The 22,291-nt window shown below is 37.4% G+C and overlaps 2 protein-coding genes across 3 annotated transcripts; both read left to right on the top strand.

The window, feature by feature from the left end:
• The first annotated feature begins 1,263 nt into the window (after positions 1-1,263).
• Positions 1,264-21,092, top strand: hck (HCK proto-oncogene, Src family tyrosine kinase). Of its 2 annotated transcripts, none has more exons than XM_055188718.2 (13): positions 1,264-1,435; positions 3,582-3,706; positions 4,173-4,209; positions 7,044-7,140; positions 7,226-7,321; positions 7,461-7,564; positions 8,843-8,989; positions 9,127-9,279; positions 9,471-9,653; positions 9,742-9,818; positions 16,701-16,854; positions 16,931-17,062; positions 19,945-21,092. In XM_055188718.2, the coding sequence occupies exons 2-13, from the start codon at positions 3,590-3,592 to the stop codon at positions 20,145-20,147; spliced, it is 1,500 nt and encodes a 499-aa protein (XP_055044693.1). In that variant the 5' UTR covers positions 1,264-1,435; positions 3,582-3,589; the 3' UTR covers positions 20,148-21,092. The 2 variants fall into 2 exon arrangements, with proteins under 2 accessions (XP_055044693.1, XP_055044694.1); XM_055188719.2 differs by lacking the exon at positions 1,264-1,435 and adding an exon at positions 3,169-3,320.
• On the top strand, positions 10,349-15,542 carry LOC129451148 (retrovirus-related Pol polyprotein from transposon opus). The gene is made up of 2 exons (XM_073875061.1): positions 10,349-10,442; positions 10,518-15,542. Exon 2 carries the CDS (start codon positions 11,123-11,125, stop codon positions 15,527-15,529), a length of 4,407 nt encoding a protein of 1,468 aa, XP_073731162.1. The 5' UTR covers positions 10,349-10,442; positions 10,518-11,122; the 3' UTR covers positions 15,530-15,542.
• Positions 21,093-22,291: the final 1,199 nt, after the last annotated feature.

Below are 22,291 nucleotides of genomic sequence, written 5' to 3'. Positions count from 1 at the left end.
CATATTCGCTTGGTTAATTTGCTTATGTGAACTACAACGTGTGCAGTTTCCTCTTTGTGTAAAAAGTATTTGCATATGAATGAAGTTGTTTTGTCTTTGTTTTGTGCTGTAATATTTAAAATTGATGTTTGACCATTTTTTAGTAGAGATGTAAGGTAGGTTTATCTATTCGTATGTCTTCATGTCATTTTATTTCAAAAGAAGAGGGTGTTTAATCTGATAAGGGATTAGAAGATCACACAGAGCGCTTATGTAAGGTTCAAACGGGCCAAACGGTGTGTGTCTATTTCTAATACAAGAGGACATCTGTGTCTCTATCTCTCATAATGTTCTTATTTGGGTCTTCCAATCTGTTCTTGTTTTTGGTTCTTACCATAATAAATGTTCAAGTATATACACTACAGTTTATCAATTCACTATAGTTAATACTTCAGTATACTACAGTATACATGAACAAAATGTAATAATTACTAGAATGTATACTACAATTTACTTTAGTAAATATTGAAGTGTAATAACAAAATGTAGTAAACTGTAAAAATATGCCATGAAGTTGTTTTGCAAGTTTTGACTTTTGATAACTTGACATAATTTATAAAAACAAGTTGAAATTGTTTAATTTAATTTGTTAAGGTAAAGTAACATAAAAATATATGTTGATTTTACCATTTTTAAAGTGTAATTACTATAACATGCTTAAATTTACTGTAGTAAATATTAAAGTGTACTATATTTTTACGGTATTTAATGTAATTAATATTTCAGAATACTATGTTAAATGCCTAAATTTAGTTATACCTACCACAGTATACATTTATTAAAGTGAATTAAATCATTTAAAACAGTTTAACCATTTACAGTAATTAATACTTCAGAATACTACGGTCTACATTTACATGGTATATTAAAATGTACTATAATAATAAATGTTAAAGTATTGGCCTTCTACAGTATTTTCATCAGGGTTCTCAGAAGTGAAGTTGCACAAGGATTTTAACAGCTTTTGCAACCAGTCCTGTATGAAGACTATTGCATTATTCGGACATTCAGCGAAATATTCATGACTGATTTCCTATGACTGGTGGCGTTTCTCTTTGGCTGTGTTTTAATCTTCACTGAACAGCCTATAAACAGACATAACGTTTGCAATTTTGAGGCACGTTAATCATACGCGTGTTTCGCGCGTGCGCCTGTGTGTGTCCATAGTATCCAGTTGCAGTGTAGCCAGTTATGATGATGATATCTATGTAGGCAGCTTGTTTGTTGTTTAAACACAGCCCCTATAACTTCCTCTTGTCGGTAAAGAGCGCAACAGTTTCACTACCAGAGAAGATGATGGAGGAGCCGGTGTGAAGACACATGAAACGTTTGTCCCTGCTCACCCTTTTACCAAGCTTTTGTAAATAAGGAGATTTTAAATCGGGCATTTGAAGTGGTAAGTTCGCTTTATATATATTTTTCCAAAAATATTTTTGGATGAATTAATGATTTAGGTTTTAACTGAATTTAAGCTTAAAAATGCCTTTTCGTATGAAAAAGATTTACTTTACTCGACAAGAAAAAAATGTGGGCATTAAATAATTTTATTTTCAGTCGGCTATCTACTTTATTTTGGTTGTCATACACTTTTCCGTCTGTTGTTTCACTGAAAATACTGTATAAACGTTTTTTAAAAAGTAGTTTTTACTTAATATTTTATGAATTTCTTTTCAATAATTAATACAGCCATCAAGTAATGTTGTTGTAGATTTTAACGTAGATTCGTTTCTATGCCACGGCGCATGCGCTATGTTAAATTTTGTGTTTTATTTAAAGCTGCCACCTGTATTTGAGGAAGCCAGATTACTTTAAAATAATAACAGGTTTTAGGTTTATTTATACTTGGTAGTCTACTTCCGCAATTCACTATAAAGTTTAACAGAACAATACAGGAGATCACATTTTAATATTTTGCTTCCTCTTTAAATGTACTCGATCATCTCTTGTAAAATGACACTAAATCTCTTTATAAGTCATTTTATAGTATTCTTATGTGCATCAGTGGGTTTATCTGTGTAAGGTTTATTTAAGGTAAAGGTGCCTCCTCTGTGGTTTGTGGGACAGTCTGCGGTTGGGATGGGCGGCACCATCCAAAGGCAAATTTAAAAAATCTTTTCAGGATAAAATCAGTAATCTTTTCCTCAGTCTGAAAAAGGAAATGTACTACAGATCAAACCTGCATCAAGCTAGTTGAGAGGGTGAGACTGTACCAAGTCAATGTTTGAGGAACCTGACTTTGATAAAGAGTCAGCGAAAGGCTTTGAAAGCATTTAAAATTAAAAGCAAACCCAAGAAACTGCATGCATGAACAACTTTAAAGAAAAAAACAGAACAAATGAGAATATGCTGAGAAATATTAGTTGGATGTAAGTTCCGTTTTGTACTAAAAATATGTTTTTAAGCAAATCGCTTTTATAGCAGGAGCCAATGTTTCCTTGGGGCAACCCAAAAGGTTCTTGAACTATTGATGCATTTCTTTGAAATAAATTTGTGATGTTGAATAAAGACTCATGACAGAAATGGCCTGTCCATGTTATCTTCTGAAACAAATAGACTTTCCATGCAATAGCGAATGTAGTATTTTAGTTGTGGTTTGTGCATAACACATATGCCTCAAAGTGTGATTAAAGGTGCCAAACTTAATCATCATTCATCACTAAAGGAAATATGCACTTTTTTGCACTATTGCATTACTGACAAAAAGTTGTCCCAAACATAAAATGTCACTTTATGTACCATTTATGTACAGCTATGCATACATGTGGTACCAGTATGCACCCATGAGGAACTATTTAGGTGAACTATTTTTGAAAGGGTACGAGCTAGGAACCATTTTTTACATACTTGCTACCATTTGTGATTAATGTAAGCCTAGTCGCTGCATGATTTTGAGTCGGGCCAACGGCCAGTTTATGTTATGAAGTTCAAAACATATAAATTTGACATATTTCCTATTGATTCGCATTATGTTAAAGGCCGGTCTGTGGGTTCATCTGCTTAGTGTTCATGCATGTGGGGGCGTTAGGGCCATCTCATTTGAATCAGCTTTGAGCATTAGGTCTCCACCAACCACAGTTTCCACTTAGCAGCTTCCGTGTATGCATGTGTGAGCAAGTTAATGTTAAAACCACAGGCAAGTGAGAAACTAAACTAAAGTCTACCGATGTGGAAGTCAGAGAAAGAAACCAGTTAGTGCTATTTTCGCTTAAGTTATCGGTCATCTTCATTCAATCGCGCCTTATAAAATTTGGGTGTTCCGTGTCCTGTGAAATTCTCATCTCGTAAGTAGAAACGCTGAATGTCTTATACTTTGATGACTTTATTATAATGCGTAGTTAGGCTACTGTATGCAACCTCCTACTTAACAGCAACACGTTCTCACGCTCGTATGTACTGTATGCACTGCATACTGTATTTTAGGCACAGACATGGGCATTGTTACGGGACTCAAAGCAGCCCTTGTTTTGCATATTAGTTTCTGTTTCGGAAAAGTAGAATAGATTATCTATATATAAATTAAAATGTTCTCTTAATGTTTTCAGGGTTCACCATGGGCTGTGTGGGGACCAAACCAGAGCAGGATCCTATTGGCAAGGCAATGGGCAATGACGACAGCCGCAGCCAACCTGCACATTATGTTAAAGACCCAACAACAGGGACCAAAGCTGTGAGTAGAGCCTTATCTGCAGTCTTTCCAATGGAAAAAGCGTGCTGCTTGAGTTATTCCGGTACAAAACAAGCAAAATCATCAAGATGTGAACCTTATCACAGCAGATTTGGTGACCTATAGTTCTGCTTTCTAGTTTTATAGTTCGTTTCTACTGAAGGAGCCGATGAAGGATGTTTATCACATTGACTTCAAGTTACATAACATGCATACCTTATTTTTATTCCAACCTCACCTCAGTTTGTTGCCATGGCCTTTATTAACATAGTTATCCTGTGGTTATGTGTATAGCTGTCTGATTTCCATACTGACCGCACAATGAGTATGAAATGTAATCTACTTAGTATCCTGACAACCTCAGTGTTTTCTGCGTAGAAAAGAGAACTGAGAGGTTTGATCTGGTCTCGTGTCTGGTTAAAAATGTTTCTGTTTCAAACATTGCATCTCTTTTTTTTTCGTTTTGCAGAACAGAACCACCTCCAGTCCAGGGGCTGGGACAGACAGTAAGTGACATTACAAACATACAAAATAGTCTTTAGTTCGGTTCACAAAGCACAGAACCAAATAAAAACAATTCCATCGGGTATCGGGTGGGTTATAAAATGCAGGCGTTCCCATTTACTACAGTAAGTGTGTGAACGTAATATTTAGCACTGTGAAACTTCATTTAGATTTATTGGTAACAGTTTAAAATAAAGTTGTATTTGTTAACAATTAGTTAATGCATTAGTTAACAATGAACAATACTTCTACAGCATTTATTAATCTTAGTTCATGTTCAAACGGTTTACATTTATTAATGCACCATGAACTAACATGAATATCTGTATTGACATTAACTAACATTAACAAAGTTAACATTAAATTGTTTGTTCGTGTTAGTTAATGCATTTAATAATGTTCACTAATACAGCCTTATTTACACATAGTGTATTTATGTACTTAGCACTCAACGCTTTTATTCAAAGCGACTTACAGTGTATCTGATCTATACTTTTATTTTTAGCATGTGTGTGTTCACTGAGCTCGAACCCATGACCTTTGCACATCTAACGCAATGCTTTCAGAAAAGGTACTGGGTACAAAGGTGTACCTTTTAAAAAATACACTAAATGGGCCACATAAGTTCCTCAAAGATACATATCTGTACCTAAATGGTACTGTCCCATTGGCGGCTCGTGACTGCTCTTCCGAGGGGCGCAAATTCAAAATAAGTGTTCGGAGTGTTATGTGGGTTAATCGTGTTTTCAAAATATGTCTTTGTTGCATCATGTGAACCATGTGCATCCCATGTTTTGTCAAAATAAGTGCCTGCTGCACACGTGTCAAACCGTTTATGATAAGAGAGATGCTCACGTTCACAAAATACACGCAAGACACTCCCTTAACACTAAACTCTGGTTACGCATAAGATTACCAGACACATATTTTAAAATTATGAACCACACACATGACAGCTACATACATTCACATTGTGCGCCCTCGAAAAAAGAAGTCACCTGTCGGCACTGCCAGTGACATCTTTTGTACCTTTTTTTGACAGTGTACCACTTGAGAAACCGGATCACTGATACATATTAGTGTATATAGGGTGATTTGCACTATTGCGGGACATTTTTTGAACTTTAGACTTCTGTGAAATGTGCTTCCTGTCTGATGATTGCACCACCCTTATATATGACTGAACATTTGAGAGGTCATGTTACTTATTTTATAATGCCAAAGTTTCACTGGCATTCATGTATTTTTGGGGGATTTACGAACACTAGACCTGGATTAATTAGATTAATCAGGACTATAGGTCTTGGCTATATTAGGGCATTTAAGTAGTTTTTACAAACATTACTTACAAAACCAACACTGCTGTGTGCATATTGAGACAAAACAATGACACTGATATATGTTAAGATATGTCAGTGCAAGATGTTTTTAAATTAAGGCAGCTCAAACACGCATTTTAGTCTGGGACTAGGATAAACTCTGTGCAGGAACCGCCCCTATGCGTCCCACATTAGGGCAATTCACCCCTACTGTCCTAACCTTAAAGGATTACTCCAGTTTCTTAAAAAAATCCCAATAATTTACTCACCCCCATGTCTTCTAAAATGTTGATGTCTTTCTTTGTTCAGTCGAGAAGAAATTACGCTTTTTAAAAAAAAAACATTCCAGGATTTTTCTCATTTTGGTAGACTTTATTGGACCCCAACAGTTTACAGTTTAAATGCAGTTTGGAATTGATGTTTCAACCCAGCTTTAAAGGGCTCTGGATGATCCCAGACGAGGCATAGGAGTCTTATCTAATGAAGCGATCGTCATTTTTCGTCAAGAAAAATTGGAAATGTCCACTTTTGGACCACAACTTCTCGTCTTGCACTATTCGTGTGGCGCGCCGGCGCGGCCTCACATAATGCGTCATCATGGCATCTAAAATGTGGAGAAAGAGGACCGCTCTGACGTTGTTGTATGCGGAATGATATTAATTAATGTCCTTATGTTAGTTTATTGTTTAAAATGGTCCGCAAATGTGTGTTTCACATATGTAACCCGTCATCTTTCCAAGTCATGCCGCATTGCGTGTGGTCGCGCCGGCGCGTCGCACGGATGGTGCGGGACGAGAAGGTGTGGTTTAAAAGTGCATATTTTTATTTTTGTTGCCCAAAATGGCAGTCGCTTTGCTAGATAAGACCCTTATGCCTCGGTTTGGATCGTTTAGAGTCATTTGACGCTGCTTTGAAACTGCAATTTTAAACTGCATTTAAACTGTTGGGGTCTATTAAAGTCTATTGGAATTAGAAAAATCCTGGAATTTTCCTCAAAAAACTTTTCTCGAGTGTACAAAGGAAGACATCAACATTTTGGATGACATGGGGGTGAGCTGGGTTGAAAAACCCCACCCTTATTGGGGGCGGGAGGTTTAGATTAGTCCAGGACTAGATTTTAGTCATATTAATGACATTTAAGTCATTTTTACAAACAAACCTTACAAAAACAATACTGGTGGTGTGCATCTAGCAGTGATGTATGTCAGTGAAAGCTGTTTTTAAAATTAAGCAGCTCAAACATGCATTTTAATCTAGGACTAGGATAAGCCCTGTCCGGAAAACTGCCCATAAAGTGTTGGCACTTTGAGTTGCTTTGAATAAAAGCATCTGATAAATGTGAAATAACCCTAAGCTAAGAGAGCCTCATTGCTGGCTGGTAGCAAAGAACGTGTGTGCCTGTTTCTTAACACAAAAAGTGTGACTCAAGTTTGCAGTAAATGCCCTGAAGTTTCATGAATGTGTGATCGCGGCTTTATGTTTAACACTTCATTTGAGAAACTCTCTGTTGTCCTTAGGTGCTGATAACATTGCTATAGCCCTTTACGACTATGAAGCTATGCATGAAGGTGACCTGGGTTTCAAGAAGGGAGACAGACTTAAAATTTTGTTGGAGTAAGTTACTTCTTTATTTATATTTAAGGGTTTTCTATATACAGATTTGATTGATTGATTGATTGATTGATGGATGGATCTTTAGGTCTGGTGAGTGGTGGAAAGCAGCTCTTCTCAGCACTGGTGAAGAGGGGTTTATACCCAGTAACTACGTTGCCAAGGACACCCTGGAAACTGAAGAGTAAGTAAATATTACCCTACTGTTGTTATCAGATAACCACAAATACGTCATACTTCCATAGTTGGTTCATAGGTAGGATGTTGATATTTTTTAAATGTTTAAAATAGACACTATCTCATGTGTATGCATATGTTGCCAGATGGTTTTTTAAAGCAGTCAGTAGGAAGGATGCTGAGAGACAACTGCTGGCATCTGGTAACAAAACGGGATCCTTTATGATCAGAGACAGTGAGACCACAGCGGGTATGTCACATTCAGTATTACCATACACAAAAATCACAGATGAGATCTTTGTAATATCTCAGTAATTTCTCTTAAACATCAATAAAATTAAAAGTAGAGCAAATGGCAAACTCCGCTTAACTGTGCTGTGTCTTAGATATGGTTCACAAAAAAAAAATCTTTTGTTATGCTAAGCACAAATAAAGACATTTAAATAAAGATTGTAACCAAGCAGATGTGAAGCACCATTACCTTGTTTTCCTACTGTGGAAGTCAATGGTGCCCCATATTTGCTTATTTACAAACATTTTATAGAATATCTTCATTTGTGTTCAGCAAAGAAATGTATAAAGGTTTGGAACAACATGAAGGTGAGTACATGATGACAGAGTTTTCATTTTTGGGTGAACTATCCCTTTAAGAAGCCTCAGATTTGACAAGTCTGCAATCAAACGTCAATATTAGTAAAGATTTGAATATAAGCTCAAACATTTCTCATCAAATTCAAGTTTCCATCAAATCCAGATTATTTTAGCTATACATCTACATTTATTTTACAGCTTCATACTCTTAATGAATTTTAACAATTTGTTTCTATTTTTATTTCTTTTACATGGACTTTTAAGTGCTATATTTGGGTCCCCACTGCTTCTATCAACCTAGAAATGTGTAAAAGATCAACCCAGTATCTTAGTTTTGGTAAACCATTCCCTGCAAGCATGTGAAAAAATAGGTGATTGAATCTGGCTCCCCTTATGATGTCAGAAAGAGATAATACCACCACTTAATCTGCATTATCCAACCACGGCACTGCCATTTAGTGCAGAGATCAGCTCATTTGCATTGCATTTAAAAGGATACACCCAAAAACAGCACATTTTTGCTCACACCTACAAAGTGTCAATTTTAACGTGCTATAATAAATTATTTATGTGGTATTTTGAGCTAAACCTTCACATATGTACTCTGGGGACACCAAATATTTATTTTACATCTTTAAAACGTCTTGTAAAATGTCCCCTTTAAAATATTTTATGAAATATCTGAGACTACGTTGATACTTAAATGAAACCCAACTAAGAACTCCATCAAATCTCCTTGAGTAATATAATTTTCCTCTGGTTCACATCGTGTAATGTCAAAGCTCATAGGATGCATGTATATGTTGTATACACTTGACTCTTAAAGTCTTAACTATTTTTATTCTTATGTGGTTTTATGTAACAGTTGTACTTCAGCTGCAGATCTTCTTGATCTTTATCTGCGTTTAACGATAACATCTATAACCCCTCCCATCAGGAAGCTACTCGCTGTCTGTCAGGGACTCAGACCCATCAGGTGACACAGTGAAACATTATAAGATCCGCACGCTCGATAATGGTGGTTTCTACATCTCCCCACGCATCACCTTCAACACCCTTCAGGATCTTGTCAGCCACTACAAGAGTAAGTACGAATCCTATTTATATACGCTGTCACAAAAGCTGTAACTGGGACGATACCCTTTAGAAAGCTCCTAATACGTACCATAGACACAAATGGATATCCAGCAGATCTGTCTTATAATTTGTCTGTCTTTACAGAGCAGAGCGATGGGCTGTGTCAGTCTCTCACCGTTCCTTGTCTGAGTCCCAAACCTCAGAAACCTTGGGAGAAAGATGCTTGGGAGATCCCACGCGAGTCCCTCAAACTAGATAGACGACTGGGAGCTGGCCAGTTCGGAGAGGTCTGGATGGGTAAGATGCACACTGTGTCCCCTTAATATTATGTTTGAACTGTTAAGCATCTCTTGTATGTTAGTATCTGTTTAATCCAAAACTATTTATAAGTCACATCATGTTTTCACACAGAGAAACATCTGATGTGTCACAGAGCAATGATAAATGAAGTATACTTCTAAAACCTGCATGTCTCTTTGTATTCCCAGCAACATACAACAAGCATACAAAAGTAGCAGTGAAGACTATGAAACCTGGCAGTATGTCTGTGGAGGCTTTTCTCATGGAAGCCAATTTAATGAAAAGCCTTCAACACGACAAACTGGTCCGCCTCAATGCCGTGGTAACCAAAGAGGAGCCCATATACATCATTACAGAGTTCATGGAGAAAGGTGCATTTGACTACAATGTGCATATTACAATGATAATGGTTTTAGATATCTTGATTCATGATCTGTACGTGTGTGATGTGTTTCCCAGGTAGTTTACTTGACTTCCTTAAAAGCGATGAAGGAAATCGTGTCCAGTTACCCAAACTGATCGACTTCTCGGCACAGGTGAGAAGGCTCGACTTTAAAAAAAGTGTGGTTTTATCAGTTATCAGAAGACTCATATACATTTCTACACATTTAGTTACATTTTTTCTTTGATGTGAAGGACCGGTTTGTCTTTGTAGACATGGGATTTTAATATTCAAATGTGATAACTGACAAGCAGCAATATTTGTGTATAGAGGTGTGTGTGTGCGTTGAAGTATTTGTCTAGGAGGGTGGAGTCTAGCATTATCACGATATATGATCACGAAGATAATATTTATTTTAATTTATATATATATTTCTATTACATAAACTTTGGTTAAAATAATGCACTATAATGTGATCGCTGTTTGGTTCAAATTTGAACCAAATTGACATTTTTTGGATTTAATACTGTAACGTACATGAAACGTTACTTGTTTATATGGTATTTAGTTATTTTTATTTAGATATTGCCCTTTTTGGTTTTCACCTGTAATACCATGGAGAACCTCATGGGGGCACTAATGGGGAATTTAGCATATATGCCCAGTTACCATAGAGTAAGTTATCTTTGTTTGGGATTCAGCCCATGTGTTTGTGCTCCCTCTCATATATGGCATCTAAAGTCCTTTTGTGGAGAACTCTTTGAGTTTCAGCTCTACTGTGAGTATGAGATGATCATATTATGGATGTGTTTGCAAATGGGTCTATTGATGTTGGTTATTTGTTTTCTTTTAGAAAGGACTTTTTGTTATACATGGAAAAAAAGATAAACCTCGTTGTTTTGAGTGAAGCTTGTTGGTAGCAACTATATTCTGAAGGAATCCTTGTGTCTTCATTTATGGTCTTCACCAGTGGATTAATTCTGTTTTCTGTCAACATTGGAACTGAGTGTTGCTTTTATTGCTGTGGCCTCTTGGCAGCGTTGAGGACAGCGGGCCTATGGACAGAATTCCAGTTTACCTTGTCTTCCAATGAGGAATTGGGGATTTAATAATTGTATCAAATTCAAGTATTGCTCTGGACTTTGAACTTTAACATTGTCATCTAAACTTAAATGTAATGAAGACTCATGATGTTGTTTCTATGTATATATTGTTTTCTTTGAATATGTTTGGGAGCATATGTGGGATAAATAAAATAAGGAGATCATTGATTTTGTGTAAAGGTTATTAAACAGTACAGCTCGATTATCTGTTGAATCCCCTCAGAGTGACATCTATATTGAGAGTGTGTTACAGATTGGCGCCCGAACAGGGACTTCATAAGATATCCCGTTTAAATATAAATTTCGTCTGTACTGTTACCTTTTCACAAATGATTGTCATAAATCATCATCTGCTATGGAGGAGAGATTTGATTTTTCAGATAGAGCTTTCAGACAACATAGAGACCCAGTAGCTAATCTTGTAGATACCTTTAATGAATTATATATAGACTCTGAAGAAGAACAAGAAAGTGAAACCATGTCCAATGAGCAGGTAATTGACCCCATTGCTAACCCAGTTGATTTGCCATTACCTCCTCCACCCCTTGAGTTTCATGAAGATGGGCTACCATCAAATAATGAAAACCAGCGCATGTCTAGCATTGAAGAGCATCTGGCTGATATTGAGCATCGGATCGTTAACCTTGCTACTTCTGAAATGGTGAGTGAAAATTTTCAAAAATTTGAAGAGAGATTCAACTATGGTTTACAAAGAGAATTGGACCGTGTTAAGCAGATGTTTCAATCTAAACTTGAAGATTTGAACCGAAGTTTTGTGGATTGTTTAAAACGAAGAGATAAACAAATAGAACAAAAATTCAAAACTGTTGAATCATTTATCCCAAAACCGTTGCATACTAGTACCACAACTACACACAAAATGTACCAGACCTCACCTGACTCAGTTGCTCAGAAGAGTTTGGGACCAGTACCGTATGCGCCTTTTCCATGTTCAAATCCGCCAATTAAAATTGAATTGCCTACATTTAGCAATCTTGATTCAGAAGATCCAGTTGAATTTATTGATAGGTTTGAAGAATACAATGAGCTGAGACCTTTGTATGATGAAGAGCTGTTAGCATCGTTGGCGGTGAGTTTGAAAGGAACTGCCAAGAGTTGGTGGAGAGCAGAAAAACCAAGTATTAGAGACTGGTCCTCTTTTAAGGAAAAGTTTCTCTTTTCTTTTTTAAATGAAGACCACAAAGAAGTTGCTGCTCAAAAGTTAGCAAATTACCATCAAGGGGTTAATGAGAATATCAGGGACTTTGCTTTTAATTATAGAGCGCTGTGTCTGAAGAACAACTCTCAAATGACTGAGCTAGAGATTGTACAGGCAACTTTACGAAATTGCAATCCTCGACTTGCTTCATTGCTAAGAGGTACAGTAAAGACTGTCGATGATCTGGTTCGACTCGGAACTCAAATAGAGAAGGACTGGGATGAGAACAAGAGGAGATGGAAACAAGGTAAAGATGAGGAGCAGAGAAAGAATGCAGCTGGTGGGAGAGGACAACAAAGTCACCTCATGCTGATGGATCCTACTCCCAGCTCTCATAATTCTAGTGTACTGCAAACTTCAATCATTTTAAACCAATGCTACTTTAATGCTGTAATTGACACCGGAAGCACTTTTTCATTGCTGCAGCACAGAGTTTGGCAGAGGTTGAAAAGGAAGGATGAGCTTCTTACGAAAAGTTCCCAAACGTTCATGCTTGCTAATGGTCAAAGTCAAAGAACACAGGGTAAGATTGTTTGGGAATGTGAAATATATGGAGTGAAACGTGATGTCACATTCTACGTAATGGACAATGAAAACCTGGCTGTGCCTGTCATCCTGGGATTGGATTTTCTGAAAGAAGCTAAAGTAGTCATTGATTTTAATTCTTCATGTGTTTATGTACCTGATGCCAGTTCTAATCACCCCATGTGTTTTAGCGAACCTCAAGAGGTAGCTAATGTCAAGTTCTATGCTGCTCAAAGTATTGGGTGGATCCCTAAAGAAGAAGACCACCAACTTATTGAACAAGCAGTGGAAAATTCTCATGTACCAATACAGGTAAAAAGTCAACTGAAGCATCTTTTGTGTGAATGGCCAACAGTTTGTACTCATAAGATAGGTCGCACAAGTTGCATCAAACATGAAATTAAAACTAATGATGAACTTCCTTTGAGAAAGAAGCCTTACAGAGTTTCAAGAGCCAAAAATGATTTTATTGAAGAACAAATCCAAGAGTTACTTCAACAAAATATAATTAGACCTTCCACTTCACCCTGGGCTTCTCCGGTTGTAGTAGTGGATAAAAAGGATGGTGGTCTTCGATTGTGTGTGGATTATCGAGGGCTTAACTCTAAAACTCATCTTGATGCGTTTCCAATGCCACACATTACTGATATTTTAGATGCTTTGCAAGGAGCCAAGGTATTTAGCACACTGGATTCGAAGAGTGGTTACTGGCAAGTGGAGATGAGTCCTGATAGTGTGGAGAAGACTGCCTTCACAACAGCATCAGGATTATATGAATTTTTGTGTTTACCATTTGGACTCAAAAACTCTGCAGCTTCATTTCAGCGTTTGATGGAGCAAGTTCTCAGAGAACATAAGAACAAGTTCTGTATGGTATACATAGATGACATCATTGTGTACTCACCAGACATTCAAACACACTTACATCATCTCCAACTAATATTCAATAGTCTGCACACTGCTGGTCTTACTCTCAATCTCAAGAAATGCAAATTTATCCATTCATCATTGGACTACTTAGGTCACACCATCACTGCTGAAGGAGTTAAAGTGAATGTTGACAAGGTCGAAGCAGTGAAAATGTTTCCCCCGCCAACTTCTTTAAAGGAATTACAGAGGTTCTTGAGACTTGCAGCATGGTATCACCGGTTCATCTCAGATTTCTCTACTAAGGCAGCACCACTACATGCCCTAAAGAAGAAAGGAGGTAAATGGATGTGGACTGATGAATGCCAGAAAGCATTTGAGTTACTTAAAGATGAACTGACCAAAGCCCCTGTGTTAGGTACACCCAATTTCAATGTTCCTTTTTCAGTGCAAACAGATGCAAGCGATATCGGATTAGGAGCTGTGTTGACACAAGAAGTTGATGGAGAAGAAAAGGTGATTGCATATGCATCCAGATTGCTGAGAGGTGCTGAGAGGTCCTACTCTGTTTCCGAGAAGGAATGTTTAGCGGTAGTCTGGGCGGTAGAAAAATGGCATCATTATCTTGAAGGCAATGCTTTTGAAGTGGTCACAGATCATGCTTCCCTGGTTTGGCTTTTCCAGCACCCAAAACCTTCATCTAGGCTGGAAAGATGGACTATTAGACTTCAAGGATATCACTTCACAGTTCGTTACAGAAGAGGACAGTGTAATGTGGTACCCGATGTTTTGTCAAGAAGACATGTAGATGAGTCAACGGCCATCCTCTTGCACACACCTGCAAAACGACCTTTCAATCCAGTCACTTGTGAGCTACCAGTGGATTTGTCTCAGGTTGCTGATGAACAAAAGAAAGATGCAGAATGTCAAGAGCTCTTTCTGAAAGCTGAAGATCAAAGTTCTAAGGATATTATGAGAACGCAATATGTTGTCAAGAATGATGTTTTGTTTAGGAGTGTACCTGTAGCCAAAGGAGGACAGAGGTTTCAGTTGCTGGTGCCTACTAACTTAAAGGAGGTGTTCTTAAATTATGCTCATGACAATCCACTAAGTGGTCACTTAGGCAAATTCAAAACATTGATGAGATTACTGGAATTTGTGTACTGGCCATCCATACGTACAGATGTCTGGCAATACTGTAAGCAGTGTGAGAAATGCCAGCAACATAAACCTACTAACCTGAAGCCAGCTGGAGCTCTCCAAAGTGTACCCATTGTAGAGCCTGGATATATGATTGGAATGGACATCATGGGTCCATTTCCTAGAAGTTCTCGACAAAATCAGTATCTCTTAGTCATCGTAGATTATTTCTCAAAATGGGTGGAAATTTTCCCTATGAGATCTGCTAAGTCTACCATTATTTCCAGAATTCTTATTGAAGAAATATTTACAAGATGGGGTACCCCAGCTTACATTGTTTCAGATAGAGGCACTCAGTTTACCTCAAACCTCCTGCATCAATTATGCAAACAGTGGCAGGTAACTCAGAAACTTACAACTGCTTACCATCCACAATCAAACCTGACCGAACGCATCAATCGTAATCTTAAAGTTATGATTGCTACATATGTTGAGAACAACCATCATACCTGGGATCAATGGATCTGTGAATTCCGATTTGCTTTGAACACAGCTTGGCATGAAAGCACAGGATTTTCACCTGCAGAAATAGCCCTGGGACGTCAACTAAAAGGACCACTACAAAGAGCTCTGCAGAGTCCGCCAGACCCAGATCATCCAAGCTATGATACCATTGAACGACAAGAACTATTGTTTGAATCTGTACGAGAAAATGTGGATAAAGCACAAGCCAAACAGAAAAAGTATTACGACCTCAAGAGAAGAAACCAAGACTTCCAAGAGGGTGACTTAGTTTGGGTGCGTACTCATCCTCTTTCTAGTGCAGATGATGGTTTTATGGCCAAGATTTCTCCAAAATGGAGAGGACCAGCTAAAATAGTCAAAAGGTTGGGTCCAGTAAATTATAAAGTGGTAATGTTGTCTGATTCTAAACAAGTTGATAGTTATCATACACAAAATCTGAAAATTTGTCATGTGTCAAATTTTGATACCAAAGGGAAGGGTATGTAACGTACATGAAACGTTACTTGTTTATATGGTATTTAGTTATTTTTATTTAGATATTGCCCTTTTTGGTTTTCACCTGTAATACCATGGAGAACCTCATGGGGGCACTAATGGGGAATTTAGCATATATGCCCAGTTACCATAGAGTAAGTTATCTTTGTTTGGGATTCAGCCCATGTGTTTGTGCTCCCTCTCATATATGGCATCTAAAGTCCTTTTGTGGAGAACTCTTTGAGTTTCAGCTCTACTGTGAGTATGAGATGATCATATTATGGATGTGTTTGCAAATGGGTCTATTGATGTTGGTTATTTGTTTTCTTTTAGAAAGGACTTTTTGTTATACATGGAAAAAAAGATAAACCTCGTTGTTTTGAGTGAAGCTTGTTGGTAGCAACTATATTCTGAAGGAATCCTTGTGTCTTCATTTATGGTCTTCACCAGTGGATTAATTCTGTTTTCTGTCAACATTGGAACTGAGTGTTGCTTTTATTGCTGTGGCCTCTTGGCAGCGTTGAGGACAGCGGGCCTATGGACAGAATTCCAGTTTACCTTGTCTTCCAATGAGGAATTGGGGATTTAATAATTGTATCAAATTCAAGTATTGCTCTGGACTTTGAACTTTAACATTGTCATCTAAACTGAAATGTAATGAAGACTCATGATGTTGTTTCTATGTATATATTGTTTTCTTTGAATATGTTTGGGAGCATATGTGGGATAAATAAAATAAGGAGATCATTGATTTTGTGTAAAGGTTATTAAACAGTACAGCTCGATTATCTGTTGAATCCCCTCAGAGTAACATCTATATTGAGAGTGTGTTACAATACATACATTTTATGAGTTTGTGTGTTTTGGAAGTCAAATCTATGACCTTTGCATTGCTAACACAATGTTCTACCAATTGAGCTCAGATGGAAAGTATTGCAAAAAGTGTGACACTGAATTGAAAAGAGGAAGTGAATTTCACCCTTAACTGTGAATCTGACTGATAAGGGCACTTCTCGGCACAGGGCCACTATTATAGTTTATCATAGCGCTGCTGGCTATCAACCTCATGCACTTGTGCTCTGTTAAGCACAATTGATTATTTTCAAAGTTTTAAACTATTTATAGCAAGTAAATAATTTAAATTCACCTCTCTCTCGCTCTCTCCCTTCCTTCCTGACTGTAGACAGCAGAAGGCATGGCTTACATCGAACAGAGGAACTACATTCACAGAGACCTTCGTGCCGCCAACATCCTGGTTAATAAGAGTTTGGTGTGTAAGATTGCTGACTTTGGTCTCGCCCGTATTATAGAAGACAACGAATACACAGCCAGAGAAGGTTAGATTGTGAAAAAGCATAAATGAAGACAAGGATTTCTTTATTTGAATACTAATTTGATTTTGCGTGACCTTAGGTGCCAAGTTCCCCATTAAGTGGACTGCTCCAGAAGCTATAAACTATGGATCCTTCACCATCAAATCAGATGTGTGGTCTTTTGGCATTCTGCTGACTGAAATCATTAGCTATGGTCGCACTCCGTACCCAGGTCAGTGGTCAACACTGTGCAGTGTGAAAATGTTCAAAATGTTTATTTTCAGATATACAATTACCATATAATGCAGTCTGAGTAAGTTAGTCACTTTCTTTAAAGGTGTCTGTCTGGTATGTAAAAACATTTATTGCAGTCTGAGAAATGTTGGGTTGTTTCCTCCCATAGTTAAATATATCAAATATGAATAAACCTCACAGTTGGGTTATAGATAACCTAAAAAAAATCCAAGTTAATTTAACCCATCAGCTGGATATTTGAGCCACGCACTGGTTGAAACAAGAGTGCTGTAAATCAGGAGTTCCCCAAACTTTTCACTTTTCATTCAACCCACCCACCAACCTACCGATTTTTATTTTCTTTGTCATTTAATTAATAAAATGTAAGTTTAATTGCACTCTAAATTCTGCTGGATTATTTTTAACCCAGTTCTGGGTAAATATTGGAGAAGACATGTTGGGTTATTAAAGCAATAAGCCCCAAGAAACAGTGCATTTTATAACAGCTTAGGGGCGTTGTTAGGCACGACGCGAAGCGACCCCCTTAGCTGTTATAAAATGCACTGTAACCCCAGTGCTTCACAGCGGTTATTGCATTTATAAAACGGTTACTTCATATGCATAATGTTAGTGGGATTTTATAAAATAAAACACAAATAATTATATTTGTAATTATATTAGTACAAATATTACTCTTCCGTCAAACAAAGTAGTTCCTTAGAATCAAGTGTGACTGAAACAGAGCGCAGTTCCCAAGCAACACAGACGCAGCAAAGACACAATGGAAAAAATATTTAAGACACCATTCATCTAAAATATACATTAACATTTATATCGTGCAACTGTTGAAGTGATGATTAAATATGCTTGGAAGCATAGTGAACTTAGCCTGGGTGCCAGCCGATCTTAGCCCCGCCCACCACAATTTGAAAAACGGGGAAGATCGGTCTGGGGATTCACCGTTGAGGAGCTACTATGCGAATACCAAAACCGGCCGACGAATCAAATTGTGAGGGCGGGCTTTATACGATGATGGACAGATGATCAACAGTAACGTATCAACCACGTCACCAAAGAGCGCGTGTGTTCAATCTGTTTATAATGAAATGGCTGCCGCTGGTGAATTCAGATGTGTGGATTCTGACATTGAGTCTGTTCTAAAAGATATCGACAGAGCATTGATTTAAAAAGAGGAACAGAGAAACGCGATCAAGGCATTTGTTTATGTTTTCGCCGTCCTTCCTATGGAGGACAAAGTTAAAGAAGCAACTGAAATGGGTATCATGGCGATGCAACTCGGCGTGCACGACGAGATGGATATAATTAGCGGTCGTTGCCAGCTTCTTTTCGGAAGCCTGGAATCGTGGTTGCTGAATAAGTGGAGGGACATGCTAGGCTCCGATATTTTTCAAGCCAACGTAATGGGTAGCTATCGTCGTGGATGAAGTTCACCTAACGTACAAATGGTAAGAGATAGTCGTACCGTATGACTTAGTAAATACTTAATGTTGTGATATAAATGAAATGTTGTAAACATAGTAGGTGTTGATGTACCTTCGCTAACTCAGACTTAGTATAATCACAATGATGTTAGTATCATTGTAGCGAAATTACTAGCAGTTCGGTCAGGCTGCTAAAGACGCCATTTCAACATCACACACTCCGTTGCTCTGATTGGTCGTATGTCTATCCAATTGAGTGCAGAGGCATTTTTCGGTTGAGACCCGCCTCATAATTTTAGCTCAATGGAGCGGTATCAGACTCAAATTATGACTAGAATTGAGTATGACAACGTCAGGCTATAGTGAACTCTTTCCCTATCAGTGTTTTTTTTTAAGTTGCCACCCAGTTTTAGTTTAATGCCTTGCAGAAAAAAAAATCTTCTTTAAATAAACATAAAATATCAAATGAAAGAACAGACCATCCGCTTTCAAACAAAATGAAAAAACAAAAAAGTTTCATCCTACCTTCATTTGTTCTCTTATCACATCTCAAATCTAAAAGTGAAGATAATTAAATTTTTGTGATCAACTTTTGTAAGAGATCAGATTCAGAGCCTGATCAAAACACGCTATTTTTAGTGTTGAGTGAATGCGTCAGAGTTTAAGTTGAGTAAGATCGCCACCCAGTGGATAGCGGAAATATGTTACCAAGGCTTAGAACGCGTTTCAACCAATCAGAATCATGAAGAACCAGAACTGCCGTTTTATAAAAATAAACCTATGCTATTCAACCATGAGTTGAATCAGCCCAGCATTTCATTAAAAGAATAAATTTATTTATGAACCCAACATGTGTTCTGTCCAATTTTACCCAGCATTGGTTTATAAAATAACCCTGCAAAATTTAGAGTGTGCAATATCGAAATATTATATCAAAATCATTATCATTGCTTGTTATTAGTTGGACTAAACCGTGTGTGTGTGTGTGTGTGTGTGTGTGTGTGTGTGTGTGTGTGTGTGTGTGTGTGTGTGTGTGTGTGTGTGTGTGTGTGTGTGTGTGTGTGTGTGTGTGTCATTCACCACTACTGACAAGCAACTTTGTACGACCCATCTTATCCCACTATTCGACCCACAGATTAAAACCCCTGTTCTAAATAGGCTCAAATATGGATGTTTTTTAGGTTACTTTAAACCAACAGTTGGGTTTGTTCATATTTTTTCCGACCATGGGTGGAAACAACCCAATATTTTATGAAGTGCGGTCTGATCTGTTTTTATCAAAATATCAGCATGTCATCATCATCTCTATTACATTTTTTTGGTCATGTACAATTTTGAATCCTTTTTAATTAGTGTGCGTGTTTTTTTATTTATTGTATTGTAAAATATTAGAAAAAAATACATATGGCCATGCCCTTACAAAATATTCTTTTTTTAGGTATGACAAACCCAGAGGTGATCCGTGCTCTGGAGAGAGGTTATCGGATGCAGCGTCTGGATTCCTGCCCTCAAGAGCTCTATGATATTATGTTGGAATGCTGGAAGAATAAGCCAGAGGACAGACCCACGTTTGAATACCTGCAGAGCATACTGGAGGACTTTTATACTGCCACTGAGAGCCAATATCAGCAACAGCCTTAATACAGACACACACATGCACACCTTGAAATGACATGTTATTTATATGCCAGATATAGATCTAAATATACCACTATATATATATCACATTGACTTTATATATGTAGTGATAACAAATGTGAAAAGATTTTATTAAATGACAAGTAAATTAACTGTTTAATATAAACAATGCATCTTTTAAAGGAAAGTTTACCCCAAAAATAAAAATTCTGAGTGAATGATGACGGAATTTTCATTTTTGGGTAAATTATCCTATTAATAGTAGTCTATACCTGTCCTGAAGAACATTTTGCCTTACACTCTGTGTTATCATACACAAATGCTACATTAAGTTTTTTTTTATTAAACATTATAAATTAATATTGTCTTCCTAAAAAAAAATCTTTTCTGATTTTATTTGTAAAGGACGATGAAATGGAAAGTTTGAGCAGAAATGCGTGTTGTAGTTTGAATTATTCATAAGTAAGATATAGAAGATGAATTTTAAAACTTCAACCTACATTAGGTTTCCCATTAATGGGGATGAGGAATGCATGTATTTGTTCAGCAACATCATCAACATTTTCCAAATGCTCATAATAGTACTTGAGACTTTTTAAATCTATCAAAAAGGTTTATTTGAAAGGCATGTCTTTAATACTGTAATTTTATGAATCTGTAAATTTAACCTTGCTCTTTCAGATTTTCTTGTTTAAGCACTTGTTTAAGGACTTCTGAAGCAAACAGTTGATACTTTATATATTCATTCATCTTTAGTTTTGTTGATATTTGGTTGGATTTTTGTGCAATAACAGTAAAGAACATTGTAATTTCCTGCAATATATTTTTCTTTTCTTTTTTTGCTTCTTTAACATTATTTCTAAGATTTAAGATTTTACAATAGATGTTTAAAACTATGTATGGCGTGTTTTTCAAAGAGTTGTCTATAAAACCATCACACTCAAATCACCCTTGGTATTCAGTGTGGTTTTGTTGTAAAATTAGTCCAAAAACAAAAAAATCTGTTAAAGGGAAAATGTGAAAAAGATCAACCCAGTAACTTAGTTTAGGTAAACCATTCTCTGCAAGAATGTAACAATAGGTCATTGAAATGTGGCTCCCCTTGTAATGTCAGAAGGGGATCTTATAATAATACTGCCCCTTAATCTGCACTATCCAACTATCGCAATGCCATTTAGGGCGCACTCACATTATCTAAACCATGCTTAGGCGCGATTGAACCCCAAAGCCTGGTTCGTTTGATTAGTGTGATCACTCTGTACCGCGCCCGGGCACAGATTGGTTAATCCGCCCTGTCCGGCTTGCAGAGGTGGGCTGGAGTGCGGTTCACTTGGGTTCAGGCACGGAAGGTGCAGTGTGATCGCTAATCGCGCCAGAGCCTGTTTCAAAACATCAATTGCACGACCACTAGGGATGGGTACCGACCTCGGTACTTTTATAGGCACCGACCGAATTGCGTCGGTACTACCCAGTATCGATTCACATAAAATCAATCGGTGCTCAATTTCGGTACCTGAGAGAACATGTCAGCGCGCCGTGTGAGTCTGGTACGTAGCGAAAGCGTGTGCGCGCGCGAGAGAGAGATGGTGTGGTAAGTGACACCCCTTTGCAACTTGCTTAATGGCTAACAGAAAGCGATCTAACATGTGGTTAAATTTCACAAAGGATGATGCAGACAATGCTACCTGTAATATTTGTAACAGTAAGTGCAAGGTAAGCAGTGGTAATACATCCAAGCTGAGGAAGCACTTATTTAAACACAGTGTGTATTTAGAAGCACAGCTTATTAAGCTTATATAAAAGCTTATTAAGATGCGTTTTCGTCGATCGGATCACTAGTGGACGAGAGAGACAAATTCTGTTTACACCTGGTATTTAGCAACACCAGTCCGTCTCTTTTTTCCACTTTCGATCGGTCCTGTCCTGATTACTTTGAGTTGTGGTCCGTGGAGACCGCGGGGAAGTCCCTTTGCTTTCGTTTTAACGTAAGCTGGAGTAATGACGGGTTTAAATGCACACAAACTAATACTATGCTTGTGTTTTAAGTAAACATGCTGCACAGTGTTTTGTACATGAATATGTTGGAGCTTTCTCAGATTTTTCAGCACAATTAATGAATTAAGATCACACAACTTTCACGCGCTCGC

The sequence above is a fragment of the Misgurnus anguillicaudatus genome, chromosome 13, assembly GCF_027580225.2.
Source record: "Misgurnus anguillicaudatus chromosome 13, ASM2758022v2, whole genome shotgun sequence".
Lineage (NCBI taxonomy): Eukaryota > Metazoa > Chordata > Actinopteri > Cypriniformes > Cobitidae > Misgurnus > Misgurnus anguillicaudatus.
Note: the sequence above shows the minus strand (reverse complement) of the source record. Positions and strands in the feature narration are given on the sequence as shown.

Bases quoted from the DNA above. Each gene is read 5' to 3' on its own strand.
- hck (XM_055188718.2), top strand. From the start codon at position 3,590: ATGGGCTGTGTGGGGACCAAACCAGAGCAGGATCCTATTGGCAAGGCA. The intron at 4,210-7,043 runs GTAAGTGACATT...TGTTGTCCTTAG, and splicing joins TCCAGGGGCTGGGACAGACA to GTGCTGATAACATTGCTATA. The intron at 7,565-8,842 runs GTATGTCACATT...CCCTCCCATCAG, and splicing joins AGACAGTGAGACCACAGCGG to GAAGCTACTCGCTGTCTGTC.
- LOC129451148 (XM_073875061.1), top strand. From the start codon at position 11,123: ATGGAGGAGAGATTTGATTTTTCAGATAGAGCTTTCAGACAACATAGA.